Here is a 17628-nt window from a genome sequence, read left to right as displayed (position 1 = left end):
TATATTGTGTGATATAATAGTAACACTTTGTTTAGAATTTAAACACTTTAAGAACTGAATATTTTAAAACGTTTATTTTAACACGGTGATGTGTGCATATTAAAAATACGGTTTGTCAAGTGCTATGAATATTGATTGTTCACTATAAGATGACCGTTTAAATAGTATTTTGAGTGCTTAAAACGTTAGACAAGCGAAGTTGTTGTTGATCTTGGAATTCCTCTGCATCGATTTCCTTCTCTTATAAGTAGGAACATTTATACTATGCTCTGGTTTATTTAAAAGGAAAGTCTGTTTAACACAGTGACGCAGACGAAATTTTAATGAATTTTTACATGGTAATGTATATGATATAGTTATGTACACTTTGCATTTTAAGAATTTATAATATTTTTTTAATTGAGCGGTTTAACATGGTGGTGTGCTAACACGGTAATGTGCACACATTTTAGATAAGTTTAACACGGTGATGTGCATGAAATTTGTTCATTTTAATACATCTTAACAATGTGACGTTCACGTTTTAAAATTGCTGGTGAAAATTATCTTCTCACCCTTTCTGCACGTCATCTTTACAGCACATTTAGAAGTGAATTATATTTATATTTGGCGAGTTTTAACACGGCGATGTTCGTACTTCTTCTATAGCATTTGGTCACACTTTGTGGGTCACACTTTGTGGGTGTAAGTCTATTTATTAACTATGGATAATTTATCCATTTTATACATTTAACGGGGGAGTGCACGTTTTTTTTGTGTAGTCATTTGAGAATATCATAGTGTGAATAGTTAACATGGTGGTGTGGATGAAATTTTCTCCATTTTAATGCAATTGGCACGGTGAGGTGCACATTTAAAAAAATTAAAGGTCGTTCTTATTTTTATAAGTTTGACATTGTGTGCGGTTTCAGGTTAGTTCATCCTGACACAGTAGTGATATATATATTTTTTCTTTTTCAGGAAATTTTTGCTCGTGTCCTCTATAAATATGGCTGATAAGATTCCTGTCTGTCATAGATGTGGGCACAGTAATCCTAGTCCAAAGATGGGGCCCTATTGTAACATTGTTATAGGGGGAGTCAAGGTTAACTTTATACTCGATTCTAGCACACCCTACACTATTATCAACATTGAGGTTTGGAAGGAACTTTTTGCTGATACCTTAAGAAAAGAGTTACTACCTCCTGATATTCAACTTGTTAGCTTTACTGGGGAAAGGATTCCAATGGTCGGGTTCATAAAGATGACTTTTGAGTTTGATGGTAGGAGGTGTTTTGGGAAATTATATGTTACCTTGGTTGGCCACTCAATCTTGGGGTGGGTTGTTCAGAACAAGTTAGGTATTGTTACTGGTGGAAAGAAGTGTGTAAATTATGACTTTGGACACGTATTATGAGTTTGGATGTATTCATCATATTTGAGAATAATATGATTTGTTTTGTGTTACGTCTAATAAGGAATAGGATGTGGGAAGGTTTAATTTGAAAGTTTTTGGTGTTGCTTACAAACTTGTCTTCCGTTGGACCATTGTGCGTACGTTAATGATTTTTGGAACATACAATCAATAAGATGCTAATTTCATTGTGGTGATTAAATGATATTGTAACCAGGCATAATTCTAGATGGGTATTGACATATGATATGTTTCCATACAATTGTTAGAATTGTGTTCTATCTACCTAGTTAAATGGCAACGGAATGAACTCTATGGCTGAAATATAAAATTGCGGATTTGTCTGCTTTTGCACCTTCTACACAGTTGTCTGATTATCTAAACACCACATGCATTTTCTTTACAGATGAAAAATCCTGCTCGTTTCGGGAGTTGCTAAATTGTGTGTGGATTCCAAAATTATTTCTGCTGTTGTTGTTTTGAAGGGGAAGATGTGGGTTTACCTTTGTGTAGTTCATTAACTGAATTGTTTTGAATTATTAAAGTGTGTTGCTTTAATTTTGTTATTAATGTAAAGGGGGAAGATGTGGTGTCTTGGGTGTAATGCATCCTACTGGTACCATGGTGATGGAAGATGCACTACAGCTAGGATCTAGAATGTAGAGAGCGCAGTCAGTTATTGTATGAAGCTGGACTGGAGAAGTTGTACCTGCTTGGCTCTACTAAACTTACCCTTTGATACAATTCTTGGAGGATCCTTCTTTACAACTACCAATGATTCAATAATACCTTACTAATGCTTGTTTCATTGGCTGCTACATGGAATAGCAATGATTGGGAAAGCATAATCCTCGCCTTGTGTTCTTAACAGAATCATTATTTTCGCATATGCTAGAAAATGTTCCATTCGGAACGGTGGCTCTAGTATGAGATAACCCATGAACGTCATAATACACTGTCTATTACAGTTGGCCTGAAACGGAATTGGCCGCCACTTTGTCATTACTGAGGCAGAAAAGCAGACGCTTCGTGCTCGCGGGCAAAAGAAATATTTGAAAACTGTTAAAGCAACTTGCGTGGTAGTCACGATGGTTTAGGTTTAGTATAAAAGCTAATGTACTGTGAGATATTTAGTTGATAAAGTACAGTGTTTCAGCTGCACTTCCGTGGTTTTCGTTGAACTACCGCTGTTATTGGGTCAGGCGGAAGCTCACTTTAATGTCTCTTTCTCTTTCATTTGGTTTTTGAACGTTGGATTTGCCTGGTTCTAAGATGACCGCCGAACAGGACGTGCAGTACTGCATGCGCCGGAGTGGGTGCGCACTGTAGCACAGCCAGCAGTCCACGCTTCTTTCACTTTGACAGCTCCCAGTTTACGCAGCAGGTTCACTCAGTCCAGCTACGTTGCTTTTGGCTGTAGTGCGGTTGTTAGACTGTACTCTTTGTCATGTGCCTTCTGCGGGTGGGCGCCTCTAGGGCGCTGCAGCCCTTCTATTCCCGGAGCCTCTCTGGGGGCCCCTGGTTTGCTGTAGCCCCCTCCCGATGCTGGCCCGTCCGACCCCCGGTGTCTTCCCGCCGGGGCCTCTGCACTGCGGAGGGGCCTAGAAGCGGCGGTGCTGGACCCTACAGAGGTTGCTGGGTCCTGACAGGGGCAGCCCTGTTGCTCGGGGGTGCCCTGGTAGGAGGCGGGCTGCGACGAGCACATATGGCCCGACAGGAGAGTCCTGGAGAGGAGGAGAGGCTGCTCGAGCGCATGTCTGGTTTCATGGCTCCGCCGGTGTCCCCTCTCTCCACCCTTCTTAGCGCCCCTCGGGACATGAAGACTCGAATGGAGTTGTTGATCCTGGGTACCCAGGCCGAGGTGTGCCGAGCCCTCCAGGAGGCGGACGGCGGGACCGACTTCATCGTGCACCGCTGGCAGCGGGAAGAAGGTAAGCAGGCAATGGAGTTATCATCTGCATTCACTTTTTGCTAGCTCGCGCATGTGTCTCCGTAGTATCTCAGAAACATCCCCACTCTAATTCTAACCCCTAATCGATGCCCAAACATCAGTTTTTCACACTCTGCTCTCGCATCAGTAGTTTTATTCCCATGCCTGCTGTCGCTTCTGTATTTTCCCTTTCCAAGGTTTTACCTCGATCACCGGCGTCCCATATTTCCTTCTTCCAGTGTCGCCTCTTGTCCCTTTACCCCTTACTATCCAAGTCCCATACGAATCATCCTCTTTCCTATCCACTTGCTATTTAGTGTTCACATCCATACAAACCTTTCTCATTCCATCCTGAGTATTCCCTGACCATGCTCAGCCACCCTTGCCACATATCCCTTTACATTGTCCCCTCGGTCGTTTCATCACTCCCTTGTGTCCCTCATGCTAAACTAAATTCTGTCCAAGTCTCTATCTTTATTTCTTTGCAGGCCTCTCCCCCTCCTTAATCACCCCTTTTATTCCAAGGCTTCACTGCATCGAACCACCATATTCCTGTGCCTCCTTCAGTGACATGCCTATTTTCTCACTTCTTCCTTCCCATTGCTGCTCTTTATGTCTCCCTTCTTGGTGAGTCCTCTTCCTTCCCTAGAATCCTTACTTGGTGCTACCCTCTTAGATACCCCATCCCGTGCTTTCCTCCTTGCCCTTCTCTTTGCCCTGTTATCCCTGGCCCGTTTTTCAGTCCCAGGTCCGTTTTTCAGTCCCAGGTCCGTTTTTCATTCCCAGGTCCGTTTTTCATTCCCAGGTCCGTTTTTCATTCCCAGGTCTCCGTGTTCGTCTCTTCCTTCATAGGCCGTACCATTTGCAGACTGTTTTCCAAGCCATGAATGGACAAGAACTGCAACCCAGCCCTAGGTTTTTTCATACCAAGACGTAATTGCACTTAGCAAGTAGAGCGAGATCAACCCATTACACAAGTGTTAGGAGAATGTCTCATACCTTGAAACAAGTTGGTGGCAAAAGTGGCCAAACAATGCATTTTACAGCACACACTAAATATACTGGCTACAATTAAATATATTTTGCAGGGATTTGTTTATTGGAATTAATTGAACTGAATACTGCTAATACGATAGGGAGTGGGTTTTTCAGGCATTGTTTCTAAACCTTCCGATGGGATTCTGACGTTCCATATCTTCCTCTCTGAATATCTCTTATGTAATTCTTGTCAGCTCTCTGAAGTGCCTAAAAGGTTGCACATAGCACTTTACAAAACTCTTAAATAAACTGCGGAATCCTGTTAGGTCGATGCCCCAAATTAATGCCATTGTTTCAACAGCAATGTAACTCCAAAGTGAAGCATTAGTGTGTAAGGCATTATAACCGAGTGACTATTCACGATTCCTAAGCACCTAGGCCAGTTTTATTTCCCAATGCCAGTTTTATTCTAAATGCAACAGTATGCAAAGCTCCTATCCTAGACCATTACCTAACAGATCTCAACATGTAAAATACCGTGCACAAACAGTTATCTGCAGTGTCTTTTGTAAACTTGTTCTCCTCCCAACATGACCACCTGCTGTCATTACACCTTCTTCTATGTTCCCACCTACTAAGCCTCCCAGAATGCCTGTGTACATTCCATGTGGCACTTGAATGTTCCACACTTGTCAGTTGATGGTCTGGTCAGCTGTTGAGGTGTGTTGCTCTGCTGTAACTTAATAAATCTAACTTGTAACTACTAAGTCCTGCTGCTTACCTGAACATCTTCACAACATTTTGGCGACAATCTTGGCTGACCAGACCAGGGAGGCAGACCAGAGAAGCAGACTAAGAAGATCAGTGCAGCATGAGCAGCACCTCGCACCAAGAACCCACCTCACTGTGGCCAGAAACAAGAAGAAAAGACACTATAAACCTTTGAAACGCAAGTAAGCTAGAAGAATTTAGCCGCAAGTAAAAATAAATATATAACAAAGGATTACCAAACTAAGAAGAATTACGAGAAGCCAACCTCAATTTAAGGAAACTTAATCCAGAATATCAAAAAGATCAAATCAAATCAGCCTCAAATGTTCCTCATGAAAAAACGAAATAAAAATCAACAAGAAACTCCTCTATACTGTGACTTAAGTATCTGCCATCCACGAAAGACAGCTGAGGATTTGCCCAGATACTAGAGGGAAAAGAAAGCTGCATCTAAGGTAACGCGGGAATCAATTTAAGACAGAAGAAACCTGTCAGCTAATGCCACGAAGGAGAGATACTCTAAAACAACTAAAAAAATCTTAGCTAGTCGCAGGACACTGTTGCCAGAGACAGGAATCTCACTGTTCTCTCTGTCCCAGTGTGTAATGCATAATGACACATTTCAACCTACGTTTTTCGGCCTCACCAGGACGAAGTCTACAGAGGATCATGTGAAAAATATCCAAAGCCTTAATTCATGATGTGGGTAATCGCTTCATTCCTTAATATCTATTCCTGGCATTTACTGTGTGAAAGGGTAATGGTGATTGCTCTTGTGTGTGTGACTGTGAAGAATGTCACTTCAATAAAGTAGTAGACACAACGTAGTCGAAACAGGAAGCATTGTAAATCAAATAAGATGTATTCTTCTTAAGTACAACAGCATAACCACAGGAGCACTTCCATTCAGAAGGATGTCCAACTGCTGAATGGTTGATTCAGCAGTTAGAGTCCTTTGACCAGCATAAACCACGAGCGATGCATCTTTGAAGGAAAACATTCCTTCAAAGTGTGCGCTGTGGAATGTAAGTTACACGAGGCATTCATGGAAATGGAAGAACTACAATAGTGAATAAACTACCTAAAGACTGTAAGACATGAAGCAACACATTACAGTGACTGGAGGAAAAGTAACTGATCAGTGCAGGCTGAAACACTTCAACACTTTCTACAATTGATTCCACTGGATGTACTTTTACAGCTTAATTTTCGCTAAATCAATTTGTAATGAAATTTAAATTATGCCCATTGGTTGGCTAGTAAATTATAATAACTGAATAATTAACACAAATACATGTTGATATAATCCACCAGTAACTATATGCTCATTGTTTAGGTTATATGCCCTTGACCTTTCCCTCAGGGGACCACATCTCTTTCATTATACTTTATGTATGCTGTACCCCCAACATTCCAGTATGTGCTGCACTAATCCTTGCTGTTCTTTAGGCCAGCGTCTGCAGTGCCCCACTGTGTCCAGCCCTATACTTGAACCTTTGTTGGAAAACACTAAAGTAACAATTGACGTCTTGCCACCACTGTGGTACTTTCATGTCCTTTTAACAGCATTATCGGGTGCAGCGTGCCTGTTGTGACATCTTCATTAATAAAGCGTACTCCTCGAAGTGGTGTATAAGTATTTATTTGACACGTAGTTCATAAGATAGAAAATGCATGCAGTAGAACCAGCAGGAAACAGCATAATGAATCATAACATTCCTACAAAGCTCAGTACAGTACAGAAGGTTCCATTACACATAACAGTTCTAAAAGACCTTAAAGAGATATGCAATCACCACACATCTCCCTTCCTAAAAACACAAAAGAAAGAAAATAAATAGAAAAGTTAAAGACGAACAAAATCATCATATTTGCTGGGAATGCGAATAGGCCTACCAAAACTGCTAGACTTCGTAACACCAGCATTATGTGTGTCCTCTGCAGAAGGAAAATCGGAAACATCCTTTGCAGGATTTTGAGAATCAGGACTAGGGCCAACAATAGTGTTTGCATCAAAACAGGGTGGTACGAGGGAACCATCGATAAGCTCTGGAACGGAAGAGCTAGTTCCAGGCAGGGTTGTATAATCAAGAGGTTCAGCAACATCCCGCACTTCCCCCTCCTTTAAATTTGAAAAAACATTCAACCACCAATAATCTCTACACTTATCCTCACAATTTTTTGAGGTAAAGCCAGTCTTAGCTAAAGCTATGCGACTCATGTGGTGAATGCTTCCATCCTCAAATTGAACAGTGTTCTTCATGACTTTGGTGATACGCAAAGGATCCGAAAACCTGGATTCCAATTTTCCTGGCTTTCTTCCAGATTTTACTCTCGCCCATTGTCCAACCCTCACAGACACTTCTCTGGTCCCATATTTGCTATCAAAGAATTCTTTATTCTTATCCTGAGAGATACTAATGGAGTGCTTAACACGATCCACATCCCAATCATACCTTTTGCTCCTGCCCATCCAGCCTGGATTAATCTTGCAGTGGGGAAATCTCCCACGCATTAAACCAAAGGGACTCTCACCTACAGTGTCATGAATAGTTATTCTATACGACCAAATGAGCTTGCTCAGTTCATCCTCAAAACTTTTTTTGGCTCTTTTTGCCAATTGCAAAACCCCTTTAATAACTCTGTTGACTCTTTCAACGACAGAATTACCCCTAGGGTGATACAAAGCTGTAAACTTTTGTTCAATTCCAATATTGCCCAAAAATACTTTCATAGCCTCAGACTTGAATTGGACTCCATTATCCGTTAAAATAGAGGCTGGAAAACCTTCTTTCAAGAAACACCCTTCCAGAAATCTAATTACTGTTTTAGTATCCACAACATGAACGACTTCCACTTCCAACCATCTGGAAAAAAGATCAACTAAGACCAAAATGTATCTTAAAGACCCATCCTGCCAATAGACAGGTCCAAGGATATCTAACGCAACACTCTCCCAAGGTAAGTTCGGGCATCCTAAGGACGACAAGGGATGATTTAAAGTCTTCTGGCTTTTGTCTGCACTCTCACAACTGAAACATTCACGAACTTTCCTTTCTATATCGATATCAATTTTTGGCCACCAATATAACATTTTAATGTTTCTCTTGGTACGAGCTATACCTGGGTGCCCTTCATGGCCTATATCGATGATCTGGTTTCTAATGCCAGAAGGAGGTACAATCCTTCCTGCCCTGCAAACAAAATCCATTTCAACACTTAACTCGTCTCTAACCTCCCAAAATGGCCTCAAGTTTGGATCAACCTTAGCTTCATTTGACCATCCATTAGTAATTTTATCCTTGACTACTTGCAAAATTGTATCATCCTGGTATTCCTTCTGCCAGACCTGTTTAGAAAGACCAGGAACATCATCAAAAACTCCAGCCACACAGTAATCATTCCATGGATCATTGTCTAATTCTTTAAGCGGTAAAGAGAACCTGCTTAAAAAATCCGCTATGACATTTTTGGTACCAGGAACATACTGTACATCATATACATAATCCTGTAATCTCATTGACAGTCTAGCAATCCTAGCAGAAGCTCTGGACAGACCCTCTGTGGTGAGCAGTTTTGTCAAGGGTTTATGATCAGACCTCAGTAAAAATTTCTTTCCCCATACAAATTTTCTGTAGTGCTCCATGGTCCAAACACACGCCAATGCCTCTCGCTCTATGACCGAATACTTTTCTTCGGAAGGTGATAACGAACGAGAGGCAAAAGCTATAATTACTTCACTCCCAGAACTGGATATCTGTGTAAGGACACCACCAATACCAGTAGCGCTTGCATCAGTGGTTATAATGGATTCAGCATGAGGGTCAAAGCCTTGTAATGTCGGTGCTTGAGCAATATCCTTTTTTATGTTTTCAAACGCTTGCTGGCAAGCATCACTCCATTCAAACACAACCTTATTTTTCATCAAAAGACGCATTTCGTACGTCTTTTGGGAAAAATTATTTACAAACTTCGCATAGAATTCTGCTAGGCCCAAAAAGGATCGCAGATCATCCTTGGATTTGGGTGCATTTGCTTTAAGAATGGCTTCAACCAACTCCGTCTTAGGTCTGATACCAAAAGTGCCAATCTCATGTCCCAAATATGTAAGGGATCTTTCAGAGAACTTACATTTAGTTCCTTCAGCTACTAATCCATTGCTTCTGAGAATTTCTAAGACCTATCTAAGGATGGTGTCGTGATGTGTCTTATCTCTTCCCATAATCAAAATATCGTCCTGAAAAAACACGACTTCAGGTATATGGCTGAAGAGATTAGACATCATGCGCTGAAATACTGCAGCGGCTGATGCTAGCCCAAAAGGCATTCGCTTAAACCTATAACAGCCAAAAGGTGTGCAAAAAGATGTTAGATGCCTACTCTTCTTGTCCAGAACCACCTGATGATAAGCAGCTGATAAGTCAATCGTTGAAAACCATTTAGCATTTCGTGTCAAGGAGAGCATTTCATCAATCCTTGGTAGGGGAAACTGGTCAACCAAAATGTTATTATTTAGATACCTCAAATCTACACACAAACGGGCCTTGCCATTGGATTTGCGAGCTACGACCAATGGCGAAACCCATTCTGCTGCCTCAACAGGTTCAATAACCTTATTTGCTAACATTTTGTCCAATTCCCCTTTAACCTCATCACGTATTATAAAAGGTATATTTCTAGCTTTATGGACTTTCGGGATTGCACCTTCTTTCAAATGAATACAATGAGTAAAACCCTTGAGTTTTCCCATATGATTCGAAAATACTTCAGGAAATTCTTTAAGTACCCACTTCTTTGTATCCTCAGACTCACACGAAATTAAAACTTGTTCTTTGCTATTGGGATTCAGAATGATATCTAACGATTTCTGGTCCCTCCACCCTAAGACAGATGGACCAACTCTCGCTACATACAGTTTTCCTATAGCTTTTCTTTCTTTAAAACGAAACATTAAGGTTCTAAAACCTAAGAAATCAATGTCATTCCCCGTATAGCTTTCCACGGAAACATCATTGGTTTCTAACCAAGGACCTATTTTGTCAACGAACTGATTCCTCCAAACATCTTGAGAGACAATTGTGTAAGGAGATCCCGAATCCGCAGCCATCTGGATGACTATACCTCCCACTGATATTAAACACAAAGGTTTAGATGAGGAAGAACCTGTAATGTTTACCACAACATCTTTTCTTTTTATAAGATTAACATGTGAGTCATTCTCTGATGAAGATGAATTATTATCACTATCTTCTTGAACACAAGCTATCTTGCTTTTCGGTTTTTGTTTAGATTTGCGATTACAGACCCTTGAAAAATGACCAATTAAACCACACTCCAAACACTTAGCAGCTTTGGCTGGACATCTTTCATAAGTGGCGGAATGTGCATAACTGACACACCTGTAACACACAACATTACTAAACTTTTTCTGTTCCCTGCTTTCATACTTTTTCTTGTCAAAATTATTTGGCTTCTTTTTTTCACATTTTTTCTGATTGGAGTAGAAATTCTTTTTTTCTACAATTTTACCAACCACCTCCTCCTTTTTATCTTGCGAAAGAGTAACTTTGGCACATCTTTCTGAAAGTTCAGCTTTTTTCACTAAAGCAATAATATCCTTCAAGCAATTATCACCTTCCACCCACAATTTTTCTTGCAACGTTCTATTTTTAGAATACATAACAATCTGATCTCTAATTAAATCGTCATGCAATTGTGCGAATTTACATTTTGCAGCTAATTTTTTTAAACTAGAAACATATTCCTCAATGGATTCATGTTTTTGTTGCTTCCTGTGGAAAAAAGAATGTCTGGTGACAGCAATACAAACTACAGGAGAGAAATGGTCATCAAGATCAACAATAGCTGCTTTAAAAACATCCAAATCTCCTTCCGCACTTTGATGTTTATGCATTTCATTAAAAATGCGAAGCCCCTCAGGACCTAAAGAGTACAATAACATTCTTTTTTTTCTTTCAGGAGTAAAAATGCCATTGACATCCTCCAAGTTCGCTATATAGTTCAAAAAGTACTCCTTCCAGTCTAACCATGACACCACTGGTTCTCCCGGGATTGATAAGAATTCTTTAGGAGAGTTAATTTGAAGATAAGGTAGATGGGTGTCTCTATTTAGATTGGTATCTCCTGTTGGGTTGGATCTTAAAGGAGTAGCTTCAACAGACATGTTGCAAAATGTCACAAAATAAAGAAATTATTTGTTAAAAAACTGACAATAAAATTGTTGTCTTTTATTTTTTTAAAGAAAACAAAAAGAATGAGCTTCAAGGATAGACTTCACGCTGCATGCATTTTAAAATAATGAAACAGAAATGAAAAGCTTCAAGTAAAATGCGCTAACCGATCTGTTTGCAGTAGAAAGCGCTTGAAAATTTGAGAAGAATGAGTTATAAATACCCACACGAAGTCTGGAGAAAACGCTCTTTGTTTCAGTGGTAGCGTTGTCCTAGCAACCACAAGATGGCGGTGGCGAGCGTAATGACGCTTGCAACGTCGAAGAAACACACGTAGGTGCGTGTAGATACACTGGACGTATGCGCGCGTAGAATTGAGTCATCAAAGGCGTTGCCGCTGCGTGAATCAAAGCTGTGAAGAGCGAGGCTGCACTTGTGCGTTCGGTAAGCGTTAAATGCTTTTCAAAAGATGCACACAGCTAATCAAACTGACTCGCACGGTGGTATTTAGAGTCATGAGATATCGTTTTAGCACGATCGGTTTTCAGTCTAGTTTTGCCTTTTTACCAAAATAGTCAATATGGGTGTACACGCGAGGGTAACCCTTTTTAAATTCAGATCAACGGTTAATAAACGAAGAACGTTGGAGCTACAACATTGTAATCCACAAACGAGTTAGAAGGGAAGGTGCTTCCATAAGAAAATTCCTTTGGTTTACTCACGATTCACGTTGAGTGGAAAATTAGTAAACGGTGAATGGTGCCGGTGAATTTTCGAAGCAGAAGAAAAAGTTGTAGAAGTTGATGTTACAAGTTGTGCCCATCTCGTTGCCATTTCTGTTGTGACATCTTCATTAATAAAGCGTACTCCTCGAAGTGGTGTATAAGTATTTATTTGACACGTAGTTCATAAGATAGAAAATGCATGCAGTAGAACCAGCAGGAAACAGCATAATGAATCATAACATTCCTACAAAGCTCAGTACAGTACAGAAGGTTCCATTACACATAACAGTTCTAAAAGACCTTAAAGAGATATGCAATCACCACAGTGCCCTGTAGTTACATACAATAAATGTGATTATAGGAAGCAGTATGATGTTACAGATGTCTATCCCTGAGACTCTGCTGTTTCTCGTCTTTGGGCATATTAAAGACAAAGGACACCAAAGGCAAGAGAAAGTGGTCTCCAGGTTTGAGTGGGGCAAGGAGTAGGAGCTGGGTTTTGGGTGACCAGAGTTTGAGCTGGTCTTTGGTACAATGTTGGTGAATTTTATGAGCTAACCCTTTACTTTTTTTAACAAGGTTTCTCATTCGTAGGACTCAGACAACACAGCTCTCACTGTTGGTGCATTGTGGGGAGGGACGTTTCTCCGTATGACTAGTACCTGAAATAGTCTCTACCTTTAGATAAAAGCATGAGGCCAAACAATAACGACTTTCTTTCACCATAATGTGGGATTTTAACACTATTTAGAATGCATGAATAAAATAAAATAAGTAATAAACAAATGGCAGCATTGCTGAAAGGGATAGATTATTTGGCCGGATATAACCACAGGGATCATAAAATGATATTGGTAATGTGCACAGTGTAAATCCACAGCCATATGAAAGCTTTCAGAGAGTAATATGATTCATTTAAAATGTGCCCAAAGGAGTTGTGTATGGACTTTGAGTTGTTATCGTGAAGCTTTTTCGAGTCTTATTTCAACACAGTTCAACGGAAGATAGCACCACAGAACTAATACTAAGGCAAAAGCACATTCTTCCTGCATGTATGTTTCTGTCTAAAATGTACCCACTGACTCAGTTACTTAATACCGTTTGTTAATTTGTTGGCCAACCGGCTAATCCCCTAGTGTACTGTTATGTTTTATGAAGGAAATAGAAATGTGCCTAACTGGTGTGTGCTAACATGTGATCTGTTAGTTCTCTACTAAGTAACTACATGACATTGGTGCCATTTGAAGCAAAATTTATGACTGTGCACGTGTTCGGAAATTGGAAAATGTGATTCACGTACAATTTGAATATTGCTGTGGTATTTTCCTCTTGTAATTGAAGCATAGTTTTCAAGGAAAAGAACCAAGCAAAATAGCATTCAGCAGATATTGCTGTGGGCGACATCACATTAAAATAAATGTGATTCAGATTACAGCCTTCATTCTTAGTATTCTCCGAGATTTGACTCCTCAACCAATACAAATAATGAAAAAACATTGTAACCAGTTCACATTTTATTTCAACAATCTCCCTAAATCAGTTAAAATGTATCCACCTATTGAATGAAGAAATATTTTGAATCCAGTAACTCATATAAAACATAATTTAAATTTGATTTACCGTACATATGCTTTGAAAATCAAACTATCTTCATGATGCATAAAGTAATGATGCACAAGTACATAGCAAATACCAGTCAAAGCTCAGGGGTCTAACACATTTGAAAATCCATACCATGTCAAAAAACTTTAATTCAACCTGTGAGACTAGTGTTAGGTAATGGCAAAATATAGAGTTGGTTTCAACAATTGGTGGCCAAACCAGTTTATATCTCCTGAACAGACCTTTATTTTATACCAAGCATGGCTTATTGACGGGGCCTTTGCAGGTTCAATTGCTAGAGATCCAGCATTATTTGCACAGATTTTCAACCATTCATTATCTGAATTGACTCCTCACTAAAAGTATCAGTGGACGAAGAGCTCCCTTTTTAGTAGTAGGCAAAGTTTGTAAGGCCGATAAGGAGCGCCTGTGTACCCTAACTGCAGCTTAGAACATGTTTTCTTCCATAAATGATGCTAAAGGACTATCTCAGTCGTAGCCAAAAACAGTGCAATCAGTTTGAAGTTGGCACTTAGTGTTTTTGGGCTCATTTGCAATAGTAAGCTGTAATGATTACCTAAATCATAAATACTTAAGTTGAAGAGAACCGGAGCTGAAACAAGTAAACCACTAGCACTACTGGTTTCAAAACATGAAATTATTTAGCTAATTGCACCTTTCAACATAAACAAAAATACGTTTTAATGGCGGCATGCAGTTTAAAAAAATCTTTGCTTGCATGCGTACCATATAATAGAAAGTTTTGCTGGATTTTTCTACAACTAATATCGGGGTATACATATCGAGTTATGACTAGGACGAGATCCACTTGTTCCATTTAGAGCCATGCAGTGAGGTGACTGCTCATAGCAGCATTCTCGGTAACTGATAGGTATGATAATAGCTTCTCTGATCACACCAAGTTTCATAGTAAGTTAGGATTTAGATTCTAGCAAGGCTTTGATTCTCACGCTTTTCTGATTTAAACTGTACTCCGAATATATCAGGGCTTTAGATGTGTCAGATCTCTGAATTTTTACAGGCTCAGTAAATGCAGAGGCTCTAGTTTAGGAATGGGGTCTGTTTAGGCCAGATATCTTATCATGGTAGGGCTCTAAAATATTCAAGTTTTTTCATTATACCCGAAATCTGGTATTTCCCGAAATTTACTTTAAATATAACCAGTATATACTTGCCATCCAGTGCCCCTTATTCCAGCTGAAGATTAATGCTGTCATTTAAAGTCTGACCTTCTTTACTTGACCATATTATTAGTGGTTGATGAAAAATTCCTCTTTGCTGGCAGAGTTCACCGAGTTCTGCCCACCACTTGGAATGTCGAGTTTTGGCAAAACACCGCTGCGCTGCAGAGTTTTTCTCATGCCCGGCTTGCCAATGTTAAGTTGGTGAGCGCAAGGGAGAAGATCCATCCCCTAGTGCGAATCGTCGTGCGCTACGCCTCTCGCAAGATTTCCCAATGCAGGCGGTCGCAGCAGGTCGCGACCGTTCACGTTGAGAAAGCTGCCACTTGAGTAGAAAATGAACACAAGCGGCAGAAAAAAGCAGCACCCTCTGGAGCGCTCCATGGTGCAGTTCGCCCTCATTTTACAATGCAGAATGTGTTCCCCTTGTTTATTTTGAGGGCAGAAAGCTTGACGAAGCTGTTTTCTTCAAAGTGCCGCTAAAAATTGCCTCTGATTGGGATCTAAGTGTTTAGGCTTTTTTATCTTTCTTGAATGAATTGTTAAAGCAATGGGCAACGGTGAGGGTCAATGGATTTTAGGTGATTCTGTAGCTGCATTATTTACACCACAATAAAGGAATTACTACATTTTCCCCATGATGTGCAGATTTCACCAAAAATGTTTTTTCTATCTTCTGTTGATAAAAATAATATTGGCAAAATGTGCAGTATAATGTCAATTTTTTTGCTTCATAATTTGGTCCCTCCATGTTGCATAATCCAAGTAGCCCGGACAGGGTTAAAGTTCTGTAGAACGGCTTGAGGGCTGTCATGATTATGAAATCTGTATTTCAGAGGCACCCATGAAATGATTACCATATTTCACAGTTCCCTGTGAAATATGGGATTTTACACCACTGGATTTTGTGCAACAAAAGCACCAAAACATATAATCTCTCGCAATACAATGTTTGTCGTAGCTGGCAATCTTCTGTCTCATGGCCTCTAACACAGTTAACTGTCAACCAAAGGTTTCTGCTGCAGGTGGTTGAGTGTGCTTGTCCACAGCATAACATAAACATGACTTCTTATTGTGGAACTGAACAATATGTCCTGGGCATCTGGTGATAGGAATTCACCAGTCCTGCAAATATTTTCACCTGCAATCGAGCCTTTTTTATGTGACTAAACCCAACCTCCTTTTTGATTTCATTGTTATTAACTACATTATTTAAATATTTCCATCCCATAGCTGTGATTTCTCTCTCTGTTTAGTTTAAAATGTTTTATGGCTCAAATACTAGTATCTCCCAATGAATTCACAAGGACGGCATTATTTCCCAATAATTATTACTATAACTTTTTCTGTTTACAATTGATCTTTCTAGGTGGTGGAGGCATCAGCTGTGTGCTTCAGGATGGAAATGTTTTTGAAAAGGCTGGCGTCAATGTCTCTGTAGTTCATGGCTATCTTTCAGAGGAATCCATTCAACAGATGAAAAGCCGTGGGAAATCTCTCAAAACAAAAGATGGTAAAGTATACAAAGTGTAAACAATTATGGCTTATAAGTTTGGGAATCAAATTGGACCCATGACCCCAAAAAACGATTTTTGCTTCTCCTTTCTCCCTGTGACTTATGCCTAGGATTCTGCTACTTTTTGCAAAATATCCCAACTTACATGGGATTTATTCTTTATTTACTTGCTTATGGTATTTTTAAAACACATCATCATGCTGAGACTGTCTTGGAATGCTTTGAGTGGGGCAGTCATCATGCTTCGTTCACGCATAAGTTCTTTAGTAATGTCATAAAAGCAGTTGTACTCTAGGATGATTGCCTATACTCCTTGAAGCCGCAGATGGAAGAGCGTTAACTTGGACCAAAAGGGGTATGAACAGTTTGTTGGCTAAGGAGTTCGGTCGGATGGGTCCTTTGCATATTAAAATGTATGTGTGTGTGTTAATACATTGAAGAGTCTAGAGCAATCTTTACTTATTTAACTGTTTTCTAGTAAGATATTATCCTATATTTTGGAGACCATAGAACAAATACATTTAGTAGCAGACATTTTCTCTCATAAATGGTGTAAACAATGAAGCTTTACAACAAAGTCAGAGTAGGTAGGTGGCTGGGAAAAAGATAAATTCTTAAAAGCTTCCTGAAAGAGAGGAGATTAGGTTGTAATTAAAGATTGCCAGCTAGAATATTCTAGGGTATGAGCCATGATTCCATTGGCTGAGTAAAAGAGGCGGAGCTACATGCTTTCTGGTGTTCAATAAATATTTGTGTATTTTCTTGGGAAAAGGCAGGTTGTTCCACAGTGAATATCTCTGTATAGCTGAGTGGCAAAAATGTTGTAATTGGCTTATCTCATGTTCCTGGAGAGCTGATATATCTGGTGAGTCCTGCAGAGGGATCCTAGTGCATGGATTCTGAGTGATTTGTGGACCAGAGACTGTATTCTGAACTGTGATCTTTGACAAGAAGACAGTCTGGCAGTTTGAGAATGGGCTACAAACACAGACAAGCACACAGACACAAACGACCACCCCCACTCCCCCCTTCCTGGCACCTTTGGAGTTCTGTGAGATCTATGTTTGTTTTCTGTAGATGGTTTAGCAGTACTCGAGTTAAGCGGTGACCACCATGAGAACCAGGATTGTTTTGTGAGGAACGGACCAAAATGCGGTTCACTGTTTGGAAGGGTGGGGTTTACTATGAGTGGTGGAACGTGTTCTTGGAGATATCATTTGCTAAACCACCCCCCAGGTTGAATTTCTTTTGCATTGTATTGGTGGGGAGTATTGTCTTATCAGCTAAAAGTTAACCATCGTACACGCACACTCGCTCTTT

The 17628-nt window shown here is 39.9% G+C and overlaps 1 protein-coding gene across 1 annotated transcript in view; it reads left to right on the top strand.

Annotated features, from left to right (window-relative positions):
- The first annotated feature begins 2707 nt into the window (after positions 1-2707).
- CPOX (coproporphyrinogen oxidase) overlaps positions 2708-17628 on the top strand; it is a 23305-nt gene continuing 8384 nt past the window's right edge. The window contains exons 1-2 of the mRNA XM_078658919.1: positions 2708-3324; positions 16162-16310. Coding sequence (XP_078515045.1) covers positions 2841-3324; positions 16162-16310 — 633 coding nt within the window. The 5' untranslated portion in view covers positions 2708-2840. The remainder of the gene's footprint in view (positions 3325-16161; positions 16311-17628) is intronic.

Source organism: Lissotriton helveticus, chromosome 8 (assembly GCF_964261635.1).
Source record: "Lissotriton helveticus chromosome 8, aLisHel1.1, whole genome shotgun sequence".
Taxonomy (NCBI): Eukaryota; Metazoa; Chordata; class Amphibia; order Caudata; family Salamandridae; genus Lissotriton; species Lissotriton helveticus.
This window is presented reverse-complemented; position numbering and strand designations above follow the sequence as displayed.